The sequence below is a fragment of the Neolamprologus brichardi genome, chromosome 9 (assembly GCF_056152115.1).
Source record: "Neolamprologus brichardi isolate AB-2024 chromosome 9, ASM5615211v1, whole genome shotgun sequence".
In the NCBI taxonomy this organism is placed as follows: domain Eukaryota; kingdom Metazoa; phylum Chordata; class Actinopteri; order Cichliformes; family Cichlidae; genus Neolamprologus; species Neolamprologus brichardi.
Genome location: NC_142112.1, coordinates 40768687 through 40787489, shown reverse-complemented (window position 1 = coordinate 40787489; position 18803 = coordinate 40768687). Strand labels below are relative to the sequence as shown.

General features: G+C 42.1%; 1 protein-coding gene across 1 annotated transcript in view; it reads right to left on the bottom strand.

The window, feature by feature from the left end:
* The window catches only part of LOC148101682 (ribonuclease inhibitor-like), a 151568-nt gene that overhangs the window by 9591 nt on the left and 123174 nt on the right, over positions 1-18803 (bottom strand). Inside the window, exons 7-10 of the mRNA XM_087845541.1 lie at positions 11591-11767; positions 6099-6275; positions 3150-3329; positions 607-783 (exon numbers count right to left, since the gene is read on the bottom strand). Of these exons, the coding sequence (XP_087701667.1) occupies positions 607-783; positions 3150-3329; positions 6099-6275; positions 11591-11767 (711 nt within the window). The remainder of the gene's footprint in view (positions 1-606; positions 784-3149; positions 3330-6098; positions 6276-11590; positions 11768-18803) is intronic.

Sequence of the window (18803 nt, the reverse complement as noted above, 5' to 3'; positions counted from 1 at the left end):
CTGTCTAAACCCTCAGAACAAAAGCTGTCCACATGTTTCTGTCAGTCCAAATACTTCATGCAGTTTTTGCTGTGATCACTGCCTTCACACTGTTACAGTCAAAGCTGGAAATCATTCACAAGGAAACTTCATATTCACCAAAACTCAGTGTGATGTCATCAGGGAATGTCTCCGCCTCCAGCTCACATCAAAGCATATGACTACCTGAGCAGCTAGCATTACCCAGCATGCCGTGCAGCAGTGTCAGTTTGTAAATGTGCAATAATTCCTGCTCCAAACTGTTTCACAGATTGCTGTGTGCCGTGACCTTTGAACCTTAGAACTGTGAGGAAGAAGCTACACAGTTAATCAGGGTCCCCTCTCTCTGAATCAGGAAAGGTGGGCAGGCCGCGTGTGGGCCGCGGGCCATACGTTGAGTATCACTGTTTGAAATGTGAACATTGTTCTGCTGCAGTCAATGGACTAAACCAGAGAAGAAGAAAACAGACTTTACCATGAAGATCCTCAGTGTGGATCAGTATAATATCAGCCTGATGTCTGCAGTTTAGTGTCAGCACAACTTTCACATCATATTCATCTCAGCACAACTAAAACATGCTGACTGACCTCAGAGTTTCAAGTTTACATCCTGGACTCTCCAGGAAACCACACAGATGCTTCACTCCTGGATCCTGCAGCTTGTTGTTGGCGCTCAGGTCCAGCTGTCTCAGATGGGAGGGGTTGGACTTCAGTGCTGCTGCCAGATAATCACAGCTGATCTCTGACAAACCACACCACACCAATCTGTATAGAGAATGAAAGATGTAAGTTTATTAGACAAAGTGCTTGAAATCATTCAGTGTTTCATCATCTGTTCAGAGCTGAAGAAGGTTCAGAATGTAGAAGTTTAGAAAATGGAAACTCCAAACAGCTGAAGCCAACAGGAAGCAGCTTCAAACAGGAAACTGTGCAGAGTTTCAGACTTTATGTCCTGATGCAGCCAGTTGGATTTTGGAGATTTGAATCTCTGTTCTGTGACTAAGTCCTTGAATCATTTCTTCCAGTTGGTCCAACAAGACAGACTAAGTATTGGACATGTGTTGTGGCTCCATTAGGGGAGCTTCTAAATGTGATGTGATGGCCCCTCTGGGTCTGTCAGGTCACAGCACTGAAGAGAGCTCAAACTGGGCACACAGTTGTTCCAGTCTGGACCAAAGACTCTATACTGGGACTGAGGGACTGCTTTGACTGCACCCACTGGGACTTTTTAAAGGCTCATGTTCTCACTTAGATCATCGATTTCTACTGACATTTCTTTCTGGGAAAAATGGGGATTACTTTGGAAACAGGAAGTATTTTCCCCAATAAGCAGCCCTGGATTAGTAAATCACTCCAACATGTTCTCAGGCAGAAGAAGCTGTCTTGTTATGAGGGAGAGAAGAAAAAGATTGAGGCACAGAAACTTGTTGAAAGAGAGATAAAGCAGCTAAAATCAGGTGTAAAAGTAAAGCAGAGGATGAGCTGAATAAAGGACTCTCAAGGCTGGCTTGGAAAGGAATGAAGTCCATGGTGGGGATGCAGAACAAGGAGCAAAGATGAATGTGATGCTGAATCAGCAGAAGACTTGGACTCATTTGATTCCAGCTTTGATATCATTGATTTCAATGAAGAGCTTTGTGATTGTAGCAAAGGGCTGGTAGCTCTGAGAGTCCCACTGATGAGGTGTTTGTGTGGAAATCTCTTAGTGGGACCAAAGAGAGAAAAAGCCCTGGTCCTGATGCTGTGGGAGGGAAATGATTGAAGTGTGCTGTGAGGCACTGACTGGGAGATTTTCACACATTTTCCAGTCCTCCTTGGAACAACAGGAAGTTCCCAGCATATGGAAACAAAGGTTAAGTGTCCTATGGCACTCAGTGATGATGGTGCTGTGGCCCCACCACCTCCACCTCTTTGTAAAGGAACTAACTGGAATCTGAAGCTTCAAATGGAACTAAGACTTCCTCCACTAGGTGGCAGTGTCTGATGAGAAAGTGTTAGTGGAGCTGGCCTGGAGTCAGAAACAGGAAGATGCAGGATTTGGGCTGAAATGGGGAAAAGTGGTTCGCACTAGTGCCTTAAAGCAAGAAGGTTGTAGGTTGAAGCTTGTTGGCCTTTCTGTGGAGGTTGGATGTTCTCCCACAGTCCAATGAAATGCTGCTTAGGTTCATTGGTGCTTCTAAAGTGGCTGTAGGTGTGGATGTGAGAGAGTGCTTCTCTGTCTCTCTCTGTTGGCCCTGTGATGGACTGCTCACCTGTGCAGGTGGACCACGCCTCTTGCCCTATGACAGCTAGGGCACAGGCTGCAGCCCTGTGAGCCTAAGCTGAATAAACAGTTAGCAAAAATGACCCATAGATGGCCTGAAATCCCCCAGTTAGCAGTTTGGTAGATAGCTATGACATGCTAATCCCATCCAGCAGCTGTATTCTACCTGTAAGCTGATCCCTGCTGAGCCAAAGCACTTTTTCATATACAAATTACAACCTTTAATAGAAACCTATTGGTCAGCATCTTATTAGCCTGCTGTTAGCTTCATCCCACAGAAAACTGAGAGAAACTAACAGAGTTGATAAAGAATAAAGAGAAATGTGCTGATTTAAAGTCTTTGAAGTGCTTCAGATGATCTGTGTCCACTTCTGTCCACTCATTCATTCATGTAAGCTTTCTAATGCAGCTTTGATCTTCACAGTCTGCTTCATGAAACTCATTCTAACCCTGAATGTCAGAGTGTTCCTCCTTCTCTTTCCCATCATTCATGCTGGCAGTGGAGGAGATTTGGATGTTGGACTGTGTTTTGGATGATGTGTGTATGTTTGTGTTGGACTGCTGTCTGTAAAGCAAACGCACATTTTGCTTTGGATTTCAGTGTCACACAGACTTTAAGGTGGAATGAAGAGTTGGAGAGTTTCACAGTGAATCATCCAGTGGAGGATTTTTCTTCTTCTTTGAAGGTTTGAAATGTGAACATTGTTCTGCTGCAGTCAATGGACTAAACCAGAGAAGAAGAAAACAGACTTTACCATGAAGATCCTCAGTGTGGATCAGTATAATATCAGCCTGATGTCTGCAGTTTAGTGTCAGCACAACTTTCACATCATATTCATCTCAGCACAACTAAAACATGCTGACTGACCCCAGAGTTTCAAGTTTACATCCTGGACTCTCCAGGAAACCACACAGATGCTTCACTCCTGAACTCTTCAGGTTGCTGTAGTTTTCCGACAGCTCCAGCTTTCTCAGATGGGAGGGGTTGGACTTCAGTGCTGCTGCAAGATAATCACAGCTGATCTCTGACAAACCACAGTCCTTCAATCTGTATGAAGAATGAAAGATGTAAGTTTATTAGACAAAGTGCTTGAAATCATTCAGTGTTTCATCATCTGTTCAGAGCTGAAGAAGGTTCAGAATGTAGAAGTTTAGAAAATGGAAACTCCAAACAGCTGAAGCCAACAGGAAGCAGCTTCAAACAAACACAACAAGAGAAAAAACTCTGAATGTTTCACATTAAAGTCGTACATTTCTCATAAAAACAGGACAAAGACTTGAAAAAGTCGTGTTTTTCCTTCCAGGAACCACATGGCTTCACTTTTAAAGGTGAAGTGAGAAAGAAATGGACATATTTGAAGTCCAACACCTTTTTCCAGTCACATTATTAAAGCAGACAAACTACAAGCTCATTTTCATTCCAACAAGTCATCTTCTGACCTGGACTAACAACACTGGTCTCTATGTGCAGCTGGCTGTGAGACCAGTGCTCAGGGAGCGTCTACAAAGTGCAACACTGAAAGAACATCACACACTCATTTGCTTCCATCACACAAACATCTACTGTCATTATTGTCACCAAACTCTGTGGATCCTTTATTGCAAATTCAAATGGGATCAAATGGTCAGACAAAAGAGGGTTATGAGGAAATATGATGAAATGTTGTGTATTAGCAGCAAGTTATTGAATCATTTTCCTCAGAAACAAACAAAATGATTGACAAACATGTTTTTACGAACTCAGTGTTGGACTTGGATCAGCAGGATAAGCTGATGTTTAAAGGCATTTGAGTCTCGCTGTATGAGAGTCCAGTTATTACTCAATATTTATGGATGATGTTCTTTCAGTGTTGCACTTTGTAGACGCTCCCTGAGCCTCACAGCCAGCTGCACATGGACCAGCTGACATTACCCAGCATTACAGGCGGCTGTAAAAAATTCATGTTCCCATTTAAATGGTTTTAATTTGAATAAAACGATGTTGATTCATTCAATCCTGAATCGATGTTTAATATAAATGTATTTTGCCAGAATCTCAGCTTAAAGCTCACAAACTATTTCAACAAGCACTGTGCTGCCCTCACGACACGTGACCATGTGAAGCTCGACACCCAGCGAACAAAATAGACGAGATCTCCACACAAGGCTTGCTTTTCTTGATTTTAATGAAGATCTTTTTAAGCCTTTCCTCTCTCAAGGCTTCTCCTTGCTATTTCTTATTTTAACTGAAATATACAGAAAGTGAAAATAAATAGCTAGCTACTACACATCTTAATGACAAACTTAATGATTAGCCTAGCTTAACACGTGCGTTACATTAGCATCGCAGTTCACTCCAGGTAAACACATATAAAAGTTGTTTCTGAACACATTAATACTCACAAAGACGAACGTTTGCCAAGGTACAAGCGTGTAGGGCACTCTTAGCGTGTACATGAACTCGTTCACTCTTTTAATACATCCGAAGCACTTTTCACAGCATTAACGGAGAAAATACGTCAAAGATATGCGAATGATCAGAGCGCTCACTCGCTCCCATTTCCGCACATACAATACAAAGATCGCTTGTGATAACCAGGTCTCACTCTGAGCAAAATTCTAACCCAGACATTGTAGCTGTTTTTAGCATGAATTACTTATAATATTTCTTAACTTTGAACTTATTTATCACTTTGCTTATGTAACTTAATCAGACTATGCACTAACTACTGACTTTTAACCAAAAGCCATAACAAGCAGCAAACAGCTAAAACAGTAAATGAGAGCAGCTAAACACACAAAGATGGAAACACAGAGCGTGGATCGTTCACTCGACGGCACGTACACGGACACGCCGTCGGGGCTGAAAGTGGACAGCTCACAGATCCTGAAGCTGCAGGTTTCATCTGTCTCCAACCAAAACTGAGTGAAGCAGCAGCAAAAGAAGATCCAAACTCTGCTTCACGTTTGATAAATATGCTCATGAATTCTCTCTGACTTTGGCTGTTCCTGCCTGCACAGCTCTCTCTCTCTCAGTGTACTCCAAGAACAGCTTCAAACATCTGTTTCTGCATCATTCACTGTTTTTTAGCCACCAGTCTGCTGTTGTGTTCAGTGCTGTCGGCCTCTGACAGTAAAGCCTCATTTCTGCTGTTCCATGGAAACCTTTTAAAATGATGACAGATTACAAACTCTCAGCTGTGTCTGTAATCAAACCTCTGTAACTTTGCTTCACTTCAGCAGCATCAGCTCATGTTCACATGTTGATTCATGGTTTGCTTCAGTTTTTGATCGACTGCAGAAGATTTTGAAGGTTATCTGCTATAAAAAGTCAGAAGAGGAAAATCTGCTTCATGTGTTTCTGTTTGATCCTCAGTGACTTTGACACAAAGGCCTCTGCTGTGATGATCACACCTCTGATCAAGTCTCACAGTGTCACAAGTGATCAATGATCAGAGTTAGAATATTTCTGACTGTCTGCTGTGTGCCGTGACCTTTGACCTGCTAAAGAGAGTCAGCTGTGGATTATTCATTGTTGTGTCTGATACTTAGAACTGTGAGGAAGAAGCTACACAGTTAATCAGGGTCCCCTCTCTCTGAATCAGGAAAGGTGGGCAGGCCGCGTGTGGGCCGCGGGCCATACGTTGAGTCTCACTGTTTGAAATGTGAACATTGTTCTGCTGCAGTCAATGGACTAAACCAGAGAAGAAGAAAACAGACTTTACCATGAAGATCCTCAGTGTGGATCAGTATAATATCAGCCTGATGTCTACAGTTTAGTGTCAGCACAACTTTCACATCATATTCATCTCAGCACAACTAAAACATGCTGACTGACCCCAGAGTTTCAAGTTTACATCCTGGACTCTCCAGGAAACCACACAGATGCTTCACTCCTGGATCCTGCAGCTTCTTGTTGTTGGTCAGCTCCAGCTTTCTCAGATGGGAGGGGTTGGACTTCAGTGCTGCTGCCAGATAATCACAGCTGATCTCTGACAAACGACAGCTCTCCAATCTGTATAAAGAATGAAAGATGTAAGTTTATCAGACAAAGTGCTTGAAATCATTCAGTGTTTCATCATCTGTTCAGAGCTGAAGAAGGTTCAGAATGTAGAAGTTTAGAAAATGGAAACTCCAAACAGCTGAAGCCAACAGGAAGCAGCTTCAAACAGGAAACTGTGCAGAGTTTCAGACTATATGTCCTGATGCAGCCAGTTGGATTTTGGAGATTTGAATCTCTGTTCTGTGACTAAGTCCTTGAATCATTTCTTCCAGTTGGTCCAACAAGACAGACTAAGTATTGGACATGTGTTGTGGCTCCATTAGGGGAGCTTCTAAATGTGATGTGATGGCCCCTCTGGGTCTGTCAGGTCACAGCACTGAAGAGAGCTCAAACTGGGCACACAGTTGTTCCAGTCTGGACCAAAGACTCTATACTGGGACTGAGGGACTGCTTTGACTGCACCCACTGGGACTTTTTAAAGGCTCATGTTCTCACTTAGATCATCGATTTCTACTGACATTTCTTTCTGGGAAAAATGGGGATTACTTTGGAAACAGGAAGTATTTTCCCCAATAAGCAGCCCTGGATTAGTAAATCACTCCAACATGTTCTCAGGCAGAAGAAGCTGTCTTGTTATGAGGGAGAGAAGAAAAAGATTGAGGCACAGAAACTTGTTGAAAGAGAGATAAAGCAGCTAAAATCAGGTGTAAAAGTAAAGCAGAGGATGAGCTGAATAAAGGACACTCAAGGCTGGCTTGGAAAGGAATGAAGTCCATGGTGGGGATGCAGAACAAGGAGCAAAGATGAATGTGATGCTGAATCAGCAGAAGACTTGGACTCATTTGATTCCAGCTTTGATATCATTGATTTCAATGAAGAGCTTTGTGATTGTAGCAAAGGGCTGGTAGCTCTGAGAGTCCCACTGATGAGGTGTTTGTATGGAAATCTCTTAGTGGGACCAAAGAGAGAAAAAGCCCTGGTCCTGATGCTGTGGGAGGGAAATGATTGAAGTGTGCTGTGAGGCACTGACTGGGAGATTTTCACACATTTTCCAGTCCTCCTTGGAACAACAGGAAGTTCCCAGCATATGGAAACAAAGGTTAAGTGTCCTATGGCACTCAGTGATGATGGTGCTGTGGCCCCACCACCTCCACCTCTTTGTAAAGGAACTAACTGGAATCTGAAGCTTCAAATGGAACTAAGACTTCCTCCACTAGGTGGCAGTGTCTGATGAGAAAGTGTTAGTGGAGCTGGCCTGGAGTCAGAAACAGGAAGATGCAGGATTTGGGCTGAAATGGGGAAAAGTGGTTCGCACTAGTGCCTTAAAGCAAGAAGGTTGTAGGTTGAAGCTTGTTGGCCTTTCTGTGGAGGTTGGATGTTCTCCCACAGTCCAATGAAATGCTGCTTAGGTTCATTGGTGCTTCTAAAGTGGCTGTAGGTGTGGATGTGAGAGAGTGCTTCTCTGTCTCTCTCTGTTGGCCCTGTGATGGACTGCTCACCTGTGCAGGTGGACCACGCCTCTTGCCCTATGACAGCTAGGGCACAGGCTGCAGCCCTGTGAGCCTAAGCTGAATAAACAGTTAGCAAAAATGACCCATAGATGGCCTGAAATCCCCCAGTTAGCAGTTTGGTAGATAGCTATGACATGCTAATCCCATCCAGCAGCTGTATTCTACCTGTAAGCTGATCCCTGCTGAGCCAAAGCACTTTTTCATATACAAATTACAACCTTTAATAGAAACCTATTGGTCAGCATCTTATTAGCCTGCTGTTAGCTTCATCCCACAGAAAACTGAGAGAAACTAACAGAGTTGATAAAGAATAAAGAGAAATGTGCTGATTTAAAGTCTTTGAAGTGCTTCAGATGATCTGTGTCCACTTCTGTCCACTCATTCATTCATGTAAGCTTTCTAATGCAGCTTTGATCTTCACAGTCTGCTTCATGAAACTCATTCTAACCCTGAATGTCAGAGTGTTCCTCCTTCTCTTTCCCATCATTCATGCTGGCAGTGGAGGAGATTTGGATGTTGGACTGTGTTTTGGATGATGTGTGTATGTTTGTGTTGGACTGCTGTCTGTAAAGCAAACGCACATTTTGCTTTGGATTTCAGTGTCACACAGACTTTAAGGTGGAATGAAGAGTTGGAGAGTTTCACAGTGAATCATCCAGTGGAGGATTTTTCTTCTTCTTTGAAGGTTTGAAATGTGAACATTGTTCTGCTGCAGTCAATGGACTAAACCAGAGAAGAAGAAAACAGACTTTACCATGAAGATCCTCAGTGTGGATCAGTATAATATCAGCCTGATGTCTGCAGTTTAGTGTCAGCACAACTTTCACATCATATTCATCTCAGCACAACTAAAACATGCTGACTGACCCCAGAGTTTCAAGTTTACATCCTGGACTCTCCAGGAAACCACACAGATGCTTCACTCCTGAACTCTTCAGGTTGCTGTAGTTTTCCGACAGCTCCAGCTTTCTCAGATGGGAGGGGTTGGACTTCAGTGCTGCTGCAAGATAATCACAGCTGATCTCTGACAAACCACAGTCCTTCAATCTGTATAAAGAATGAAAGATGTAAGTTTATTAGACAAAGTGCTTGAAATCATTCAGTGTTTCATCATCTGTTCAGAGCTGAAGAAGGTTCAGAATGTAGAAGTTTAGAAAATGGAAACTCCAAACAGCTGAAGCCAACAGGAAGCAGCTTCAAACAAACACAACAAGAGAAAAAACTCTGAATGTTTCACATTAAAGTCGTACATTTCTCATAAAAACAGGACAAAGACTTGAAAAAGTCGTGTTTTTCCTTCCAGGAACCACATGGCTTCACTTTTAAAGGTGAAGTGTGAAAGAAATGGACATATTTGAAGTCCAACACCTTTTTCCAGTCACATTATTAAAGCAGACAAACTACAAGCTCATTTTCATTCCAACAAGTCATCTTCTGACCTGGACTAACAACACTGGTCTCTATGTGCAGCTGGCTGTGAGACCAGTGCTCAGGGAGCGTCTACAAAGTGCAACACTGAAAGAACATCACACACTCATTTGCTTCCATCACACAAACATCTACTGTCATTATTGTCACCAAACTCTGTGGATCCTTTATTGCAAATTCAAATGGGATCAAATGGTCAGACAAAAGAGGGTTATGAGGAAATATGATGAAATGTTGTGTATTAGCAGCAAGTTATTGAATCATTTTCCTCAGAAACAAACAAAATGATTGACAAACATGTTTTTACGAACTCAGTGTTGGACTTGGATCAGCAGGATAAGCTGATGTTTAAAGGCATTTGAGTCTCGCTGTATGAGAGTCCAGTTATTACTCAATATTTATGGATGATGTTCTTTCAGTGTTGCACTTTGTAGACGCTCCCTGAGCCTCACAGCCAGCTGCACATGGACCAGCTGACATTACCCAGCATTACAGGCGGCTGTAAAAAATTCATGTTCCCATTTAAATGGTTTTAATTTGAATAAAACGATGTTGATTCATTCAATCCTGAATCGATGTTTAATATAAATGTATTTTGCCAGAATCTCAGCTTAAAGCTCACAAACTATTTCAACAAGCACTGTGCTGCCCTCACGACACGTGACCATGTGAAGCTCGACACCCAGCGAACAAAATAGACGAGATCTCCACACAAGGCTTGCTTTTCTTGATTTTAATGAAGATCTTTTTAAGCCTTTCCTCTCTCAAGGCTTCTCCTTGCTATTTCTTATTTTAACTGAAATATACAGAAAGTGAAAATAAATAGCTAGCTACTACACATCTTAATGACAAACTTAATGATTAGCCTAGCTTAACACGTGCGTTACATTAGCATCGCAGTTCACTCCAGGTAAACACATATAAAAGTTGTTTCTGAACACATTAATACTCACAAAGACGAACGTTTGCCAAGGTACAAGCGTGTAGGGCACTCTTAGCGTGTACATGAACTCGTTCACTCTTTTAATACATCCGAAGCACTTTTCACAGCATTAACGGAGAAAATACGTCAAAGATATGCGAATGATCAGAGCGCTCACTCGCTCCCATTTCCGCACATACAATACAAAGATCGCTTGTGATAACCAGGTCTCACTCTGAGCAAAATTCTAACCCAGACATTGTAGCTGTTTTTAGCATGAATTACTTATAATATTTCTTAACTTTGAACTTATTTATCACTTTGCTTATGTAACTTAATCAGACTATGCACTAACTACTGACTTTTAACCAAAAGCCATAACAAGCAGCAAACAGCTAAAACAGTAAATGAGAGCAGCTAAACACACAAAGATGGAAACACAGAGCGTGGATCGTTCACTCGACGGCACGTACACGGACACGCCGTCGGGGCTGAAAGTGGACAGCTCACAGATCCTGAAGCTGCAGGTTTCATCTGTCTCCAACCAAAACTGAGTGAAGCAGCAGCAAAAGAAGATCCAAACTCTGCTTCACGTTTGATAAATATGCTCATGAATTCTCTCTGACTTTGGCTGTTCCTGCCTGCACAGCTCTCTCTCTCTCAGTGTACTCCAAGAACAGCTTCAAACATCTGTTTCTGCATCATTCACTGTTTTTTAGCCACCAGTCTGCTGTTGTGTTCAGTGCTGTCGGCCTCTGACAGTAAAGCCTCATTTCTGCTGTTCCATGGAAACCTTTTAAAATGATGACAGATTACAAACTCTCAGCTGTGTCTGTAATCAAACCTCTGTAACTTTGCTTCACTTCAGCAGCATCAGCTCATGTTCACATGTTGATTCATGGTTTGCTTCAGTTTTTGATCGACTGCAGAAGATTTTGAAGGTTATCTGCTATAAAAAGTCAGAAGAGGAAAATCTGCTTCATGTGTTTCTGTTTGATCCTCAGTGACTTTGACACAAAGGCCTCTGCTGTGATGATCACACCTCTGATCAAGTCTCACAGTGTCACAAGTGATCAATGATCAGAGTTAGAATATTTCTGACTGTCTGCTGTGTGCCGTGACCTTTGACCTGCTAAAGAGAGTCAGCTGTGGATTATTCATTGTTGTGTCTGATACTTAGAACTGTGAGGAAGAAGCTACACAGTTAATCAGGGTCCCCTCTCTCTGAATCAGGAAAGGTGGGCAGGCCGCGTGTGGGCCGCGGGCCATACGTTGAGTCTCACTGTTTGAAATGTGAACATTGTTCTGCTGCAGTCAATGGACTAAACCAGAGAAGAAGAAAACAGACTTTACCATGAAGATCCTCAGTGTGGATCAGTATAATATCAGCCTGATGTCTACAGTTTAGTGTCAGCACAACTTTCACATCATATTCATCTCAGCACAACTAAAACATGCTGACTGACCCCAGAGTTTCAAGTTTACATCCTGGACTCTCCAGGAAACCACACAGATGCTTCACTCCTGGATCCTGCAGCTTCTTGTTGTTGGTCAGCTCCAGCTTTCTCAGATGGGAGGGGTTGGACTTCAGTGCTGCTGCCAGATAATCACAGCTGATCTCTGACAAACGACAGCTCTCCAATCTGTATAAAGAATGAAAGATGTAAGTTTATCAGACAAAGTGCTTGAAATCATTCAGTGTTTCATCATCTGTTCAGAGCTGAAGAAGGTTCAGAATGTAGAAGTTTAGAAAATGGAAACTCCAAACAGCTGAAGCCAACAGGAAGCAGCTTCAAACAAACACAACAAGAGAAAAAACTCTGAATGTTTCACATTAAAGTCGTACATTTCTCATAAAAACAGGACAAAGACTTGAAAAAGTCGTGTTTTTCCTTCCAGGAACCACATGGCTTCACTTTTAAAGGTGAAGTGTGAAAGAAATGGACATATTTGAAGTCCAACACCTTTTTCCAGTCACATTATTAAAGCAGACAAACTACAAGCTCATTTTCATTCCAACAAGTCATCTTCTGACCTGGACTAACAACACTGGTCTCTATGTGCAGCTGGCTGTGAGACCAGTGCTCAGGGAGCGTCTACAAAGTGCAACACTGAAAGAACATCACACACTCATTTGCTTCCATCACACAAACATCTACTGTCATTATTGTCACCAAACTCTGTGGATCCTTTATTGCAAATTCAAATGGGATCAAATGGTCAGACAAAAGAGGGTTATGAGGAAATATGATGAAATGTTGTGTATTAGCAGCAAGTTATTGAATCATTTTCCTCAGAAACCAAACAAAATGATTGACAAACATGTTTTTACGAACTCAGTGTTGGACTTGGATCAGCAGGATAAGCTGATGTTTAAAGGCATTTGAGTCTCGCTGTATGAGAGTCCAGTTATTACTCAATATTTATGGATGATGTTCTTTCAGTGTTGCACTTTGTAGACGCTCCCTGAGCCTCACAGCCAGCTGCACGTGGACCAGCTGACATTACCCAGCATTAGAGGCGGCTGTAAAAAATTCATGTTCCCATTTAAATGTTTTAATTTGAATAAAACGATGTTGATTCATTCAATCCTGAATCGATGTTTAATATAAATGTATTTTGCCAGAATCTCAGCTTAAAGCTCAAACTATTTCAACAAGCACTGTGCTGCCCTCACGACACGTGACCATGTGAAGCTCGACACCCAGCGAATAAAACAGACGAGATCTCCACACAAGGCTTGCTTTTCTTGATTTTAATGAAGATCTTTTTAAGCCTTTCCTCTCTCAAGGCTTCTCCTTGCTATTTCTTATTTTAACTGAAATATACAGAAAGTGAAAATAAATAGCTAGCTACTACACATCTTAATGACAAACTTAATGATTAGCCTAGCTTAACACGTGCGTTACATTAGCATCGCAGTTCACTCCAGGTAAACACATATAAAAGTTGTTTCTGAACACATTAATACTCACAAAGACGAACGTTTCCCAAGGTACAAGCGTGTAGGGCACTCTTAGCGTGTACATGAACTCGTTCACTCTTTTAATACTTCCGAAGCACTTTTCACAGCATTAACGGAGAAAATACGTCAAAGATATGTGAATGATCAGAGCGCTCCCTCGCTCCCATTTCCGCACATACAATACAAAGATCGCTTCTGGTAACAAGGTCTCACTCTGAGCAAATTTCGAACGCAGACATTGTAGCTGTTTTTAGCATGAATTACTTATAATATTTCTTAACTTTGAACTTATTTATCACTTTGCTTATGTAACTTAATCAGACTATGCACTAACTACTGACTTTTAACCAAAAGCCATAACGAGCAGCAAACAGCTAAAACAGTAAATGAGAGCAGCTAAACACACAAAGATGGAAACACAGAGCGTGGATCGTTCACTCGACGGCACGTACACGGACACGCCGTCGGGGCTGAAAGTGGACAGCTCACAGATCCTGAAGCTGCAGGTTTCATCTGTCTCCAACCAAAACTGAGTGAAGCAGCAGCAAAAGAAGATCCAAACTCTGCTTCACGTTTGATAAATATGCTCATGAATTCTCTCTGACTTTGGCTGTTCCTGCCTGCACAGCTCTCTCTCTCTCAGTGTACTCCAAGAACAGCTTCAAACATCTGTTTCTGCATCATTCACTGTTTGTTAGCCACCAGTCTGCTGTTGTGTTCAGTGCTGTCGGCCTCTGACAGTAAAGCCTCATTTCTGCTGTTCCATGGAAACTTTTTAAAATGATGACAGATTACAAACTCTCAGCTGTGTCTGTAATCAAAGCAGAGATGGAACGATTCCACTTTTTATGTCCGATATCGATATGAATTCAATATAGTCGATTTTATAATCAAATGTTTTTTTAATATCTTGCTGCATTTTGTATAAGTTCATACTCAAGTTTAAAAATCTAAACAGTAAAGCTGTTCTGTTATACCTGTGTGCAAAAACACACTGCAGCCAAAACATTAGACAATACTGATCTTTGTATTTAAACTTTTATCAGAACCTTCAATCTAAGTATTTAAAGTAATATTCAAAAGTCATTTAAATGCAGTTTTATGAAGATTTTAAAAAGTCTTTGGTTGTGAATAAAAGAAGTGCAACATCGGCACAAAATAATGTTTCTATTGAACAACACAAACAGGTTGTAGAATGGAGCCTTTTATACTTACAGCTGAACAGAAACAACATGCAGAGTGGAAAACAGTGCAAATAACTGCAAACAGGCTTCATGACACTCATGTTTGATCAGGATGGACGTCAGTGTGAGCTGTTTCTATCACATTTAACCTCACAATCAATTTGGTCTCATTTCTATGCAAAACTTAACACAAGTATGAAAAAAGTGTTTTTGATTGTTTTGTTTTTTGAACCATGAAACTGTTTAACAACACAGTTTGTTTCACAGTCAAACTTGAGTCTGTCCATCAGTCAGACTGAGCAATGACAGCACACAGACGTAGACAACAGCTCTCTGAAGCACCAAACTCAGGTCCTGTTGATGCTGATATACAGTGACACAGTTACATGGGTGATTCATCCTTTTGTCTTTATCTTTAAACAGCTGTAGCTTTCACTGACAGCACATGTGGTACTTTAACCTTTGGACTGTTTTCATCAGTTAATTATGGATTTACTACAAAGAGTGAAGCTATAGGATGATCTGCTGTCACTGGGTGGTGCTGAGGTCTGAATCTGAGGACGGCTCCTGTAATCACAACGAGAACACAATCATCAAACTGAAATATAAAGTTTATCTCTGAAATAAAGCTGATCCTTCTGTCCTCACACACTCGGGAGTGTTCGTCTCTTCTCTTACATTCATTACAGTCCTACAGTTCTGCTGACAGCTGACATATGAGCTGTTTGTTTAAAAAAGCCTTATATACTAACAGATGTTCCAATATCATGTTCACCTTTGAGTTGTTGGAGCTTTATAAATGGACATCTGCAAAGATGAGATGATGGAGCAGGTTTGAGTCCTGGTTCAGTCTGCTGCTGCATCCTGGTCACAACATACAGAGGTGGTGTCAGCACTGGTGTCAGCACTGGTATTGAACAAGAAATATTAATGCTTCAAACTATTTGTCTTAAAGGATGTGAGCTGCACATGTCTCTGCACATGTGTCTTTGTGAACATACCTCATTAACAATATTTCAAACAGTTTTTAACCTGAATATTTGCAACAAACTCAGCATAAAAATACAGTCAGTGCTAAAAAATTAATCAGTGGAAAAATTAAACATTTTAACTTAAGCTGCCAAGAGGAAGTTGTTGGTTTCAGTAAATATCTTTGCTATTTGATCAGTTTTTTACGGATTAATGAGGAGTTACTGAAGTGCCAGGTTTTTAAAGTTGGTGTTTCTGTCTTTACACATGTGGAGACTGAAAACATGCTGCTGTTTAATAAGATATTTAATATTCAGCTCTGCACAGGAGCTGCAGCAGGGTGCAGCCTGTTGCTTTTACAGTATAATACTTGTAATAAAAGTACAGTAACAGTAATTAGTGACTGAGCAGCCCGGAGCGTTTCTCTTGATTTCTTTAGTAAATTCATTCACCTGCACAGATTAGCTAAATGAACCCTGACAGCCGAGTGCTCATCTTAGCTAGCTAGGTCTCAGGAGCTAGCTAAGGACGGTAGTTACGGATTAGCTTACAAACACGTTTAACTTACCGAAACAGTGCAGCGGGGCCTCGGGTCCTTCTGTCGGGTAGTCCAGTTTACTGAAGAACACCTCAGGCTGTCAGGTTAAAACACTCGGTCGTGTTTTCGTAGTGTAAACGCTGGCCCTCCTCTCAGAGCCTGCGCTCTATCTGCTATTCCCGAACAGAGATACGCAAGTTTCTCCGTGACTGCAGCTGCCAGTCAAAGCTGCTATGATGACGTTACACCCCAATTTAACATCACCGCGGTAGGAATTAGAATCAAACTTATGGGAGAGGAGACCCCTTGAACATCAATCAGCGTGATGAGAACTATTGATAACAAAGGAAAGAACCTTTGGAAAAAATTATCTAAGGAGAATTAATTTATTTTAGTCTGACCCCAGTCCCATCCGCTAACATGGAGGAGGCGGGGTTTATGAGCTATACTGCAGCCAGACACCAGGGGGCGATAGAGACGTTCTGGCTTCATTTTGGGGAGCTGTTGCGTCGTCCATGTTTTCTACAGTCATTGGTCCAAACTCATATAGGCTGCATCCTCCTGAGGACCCGGCCTTCATGGTCTATGTGGGCCGGGTCAACAGGTGGTCGGGTAGGCCCGAAATAAACGGCTATGAAATGGGACGGTCTAGCCTTCAGATTAGCGTCACCGCTGTCTCGGTGGAGTTTAATAAACTCAGCTGTCTTCTCCTTGCTATCTTAAATATAACAGGACACTGGAGTAAACTCTTGGCCATCTCACACTTCTGCTTAATCAGTTTTCTGTTTGACGTTTATTCAGCTGTGTGAAAACCACCCGGGGGATTAATACAGTGGCTTGCAAAAGTATTCAGTAGTGATGGGATTTCTGGCTCTTTTTAGAGAGCCGGCTCTTTCAGCTCTGAACCGGCTCTTCAGGTTGTTTTGTTGCTTTAATTCACTTATTATTAACAACAATATAAAATTATGCACAAAAGGAATTACTAATGTAAAAACAAAAGTGGTTTTATTTATATATGTTTATATATAAATATATGTGGTGGCCCCTAGAGACAAAACACGTACAAACTCCAAAACACATTTCTAGCATGAACTGAACTTCCAAAGCAGAGCTACTAGATCACTTAAATTACACAATTGAAAGCATGTGTGTATTGTTTGTGTATTTATACACAGGCACTCATATATATTCAAATAATTAAAAAAAAAAAAAATGTTCATTTACCTGTTACTACCACACACCAAATCCAGTCGTTGGTACTTGCTGGCTTGTGTAGCCACGAGGTAACAAAAAGCTCAACACTGCGCCCTTTGAGTTTTGTATTTACTTGTACATGTACTTCTGAGTTTGTACTTGCTTTGTCTGTAGAGGCCACCGTAAATATACTTTTATTTATTCACTCCACATAAAATGTAATAAATAAATCATATAACACAAAAACCAACTAATCACATTTCAACTTTTAACTATTTAAATTTTCAGCTTTTTCATTTTAAACAAATTTAAAATGAAACAACACAAAACACTGCAAACCACAACACAATTAAATATAAATTAAAATATGAAAACAAAAAGAAGATGCATATTCTCTGTCATATGGGCCTGCATGAATAAATTTTCTGAATCCTTTATCATCTGCAGCTGAAAATAGTTGTGGATGATTACTATACCTTTCTAATGTGACGTTGTTGTCCCTGCCTCTCTCTCTCTCCCTCCCGCTCTGTTCCTGTGCTACTGAGAGTAACTACCGCCCCTCCCCCCTCTGCCCAGCGCAAAGCACAAAGCTCGGCGTGCGGAGTGAAGCGGGAAAAAAGTGCGAGAGAGAGGGTGAGAGAAAGAAAACAAAACCCACAGCTCGTGATAAGGAGCCGGCTCGTGTCGTTCACGTCAAAGATCCGGCTCTTGGAGCCATTTTGTTCGCGACCGACACATCACTAGTATTTGTCCCCCTTGAACTTTTCCACATTTTGTCACATTACAGCCACAAACATGAATCAATGTTATTGGAATTCCAGGTGAAAGACCAACACAAAGTGGTGCACACGTGAGAAGTGGAACGAAAATCAGACATGATTCCAAACATTTTATACAAATGAATAACTGCAAAGTGGGGTGTGTGTAATTATTCAGCCCCCTGAGTCAATACTTTGTAGAACCACCTTTTGCTGCAGTTCCAGCTGCCAGTCTTTTAGGGTCTGTCTCTACCAGCTTTGCACATCTACAGACTGAAATCCTTGTCCATTCTTCTTTGAAACAGCTCCAGCTCAGTCAGATTAGATGGACAGCGTGTGTGAACAGCAGTTTTCAGATCTTGCCACAGATTCTGGATTTAGATCTGGACATATATATATATATATATATATATTTATTATGAGAGTGTAAGTAATGTGGATGTCTAAGTTGTGAGATAAAATTGAGGCACAGGTGGCCAGAAGAGGACGGGGGACGGGGGGGGGGGGGGGGGGGGGATGTCTCCCCTTCACCCTGGTGACACACCCGCACCCCAAGGCCCTACCTGTGTGGGTGGGTGTGGTGGAGCGGGAAGAGGGAGGTAGCCGGGGATGGGGAGGAAAAGAAGGGAGGGGAGGATGTCCCTCCCTAGGGCCAGCTCCCCCGCTGACCCCAGTAGGCACCCCCGTCCTCTGGTATCCACCAAGGCAAGGGAGCCCAGGCCCATCCAGACCGGGGCCTACGGCAGCAGCACCGTCAAGCCCCACAGGACCCGGGGCAGCCCACCCTACCCCACCGCAGAGGAAACTGTACCCACCCCAACATTCAATCATCTCCCAGACTACACAAGACACAGACACCCAGGTTAAGTTTATTCTCCACCTCTCCTATGTCTCTCCCCCATTTCTCGTGATCTTGGATCGTTCGGTTCTCCGAAGCTCATCCGGGACTTGCTGTCATAGCAACAGATCCGTAAGCGTAAACCTGCTTGGGAGCAGGCTTACTTTATGTAAACAGGATTAGATCGCGGCCACTCAGGTATGTCCGCTTCATTTATATGAAAGCAACAGCGA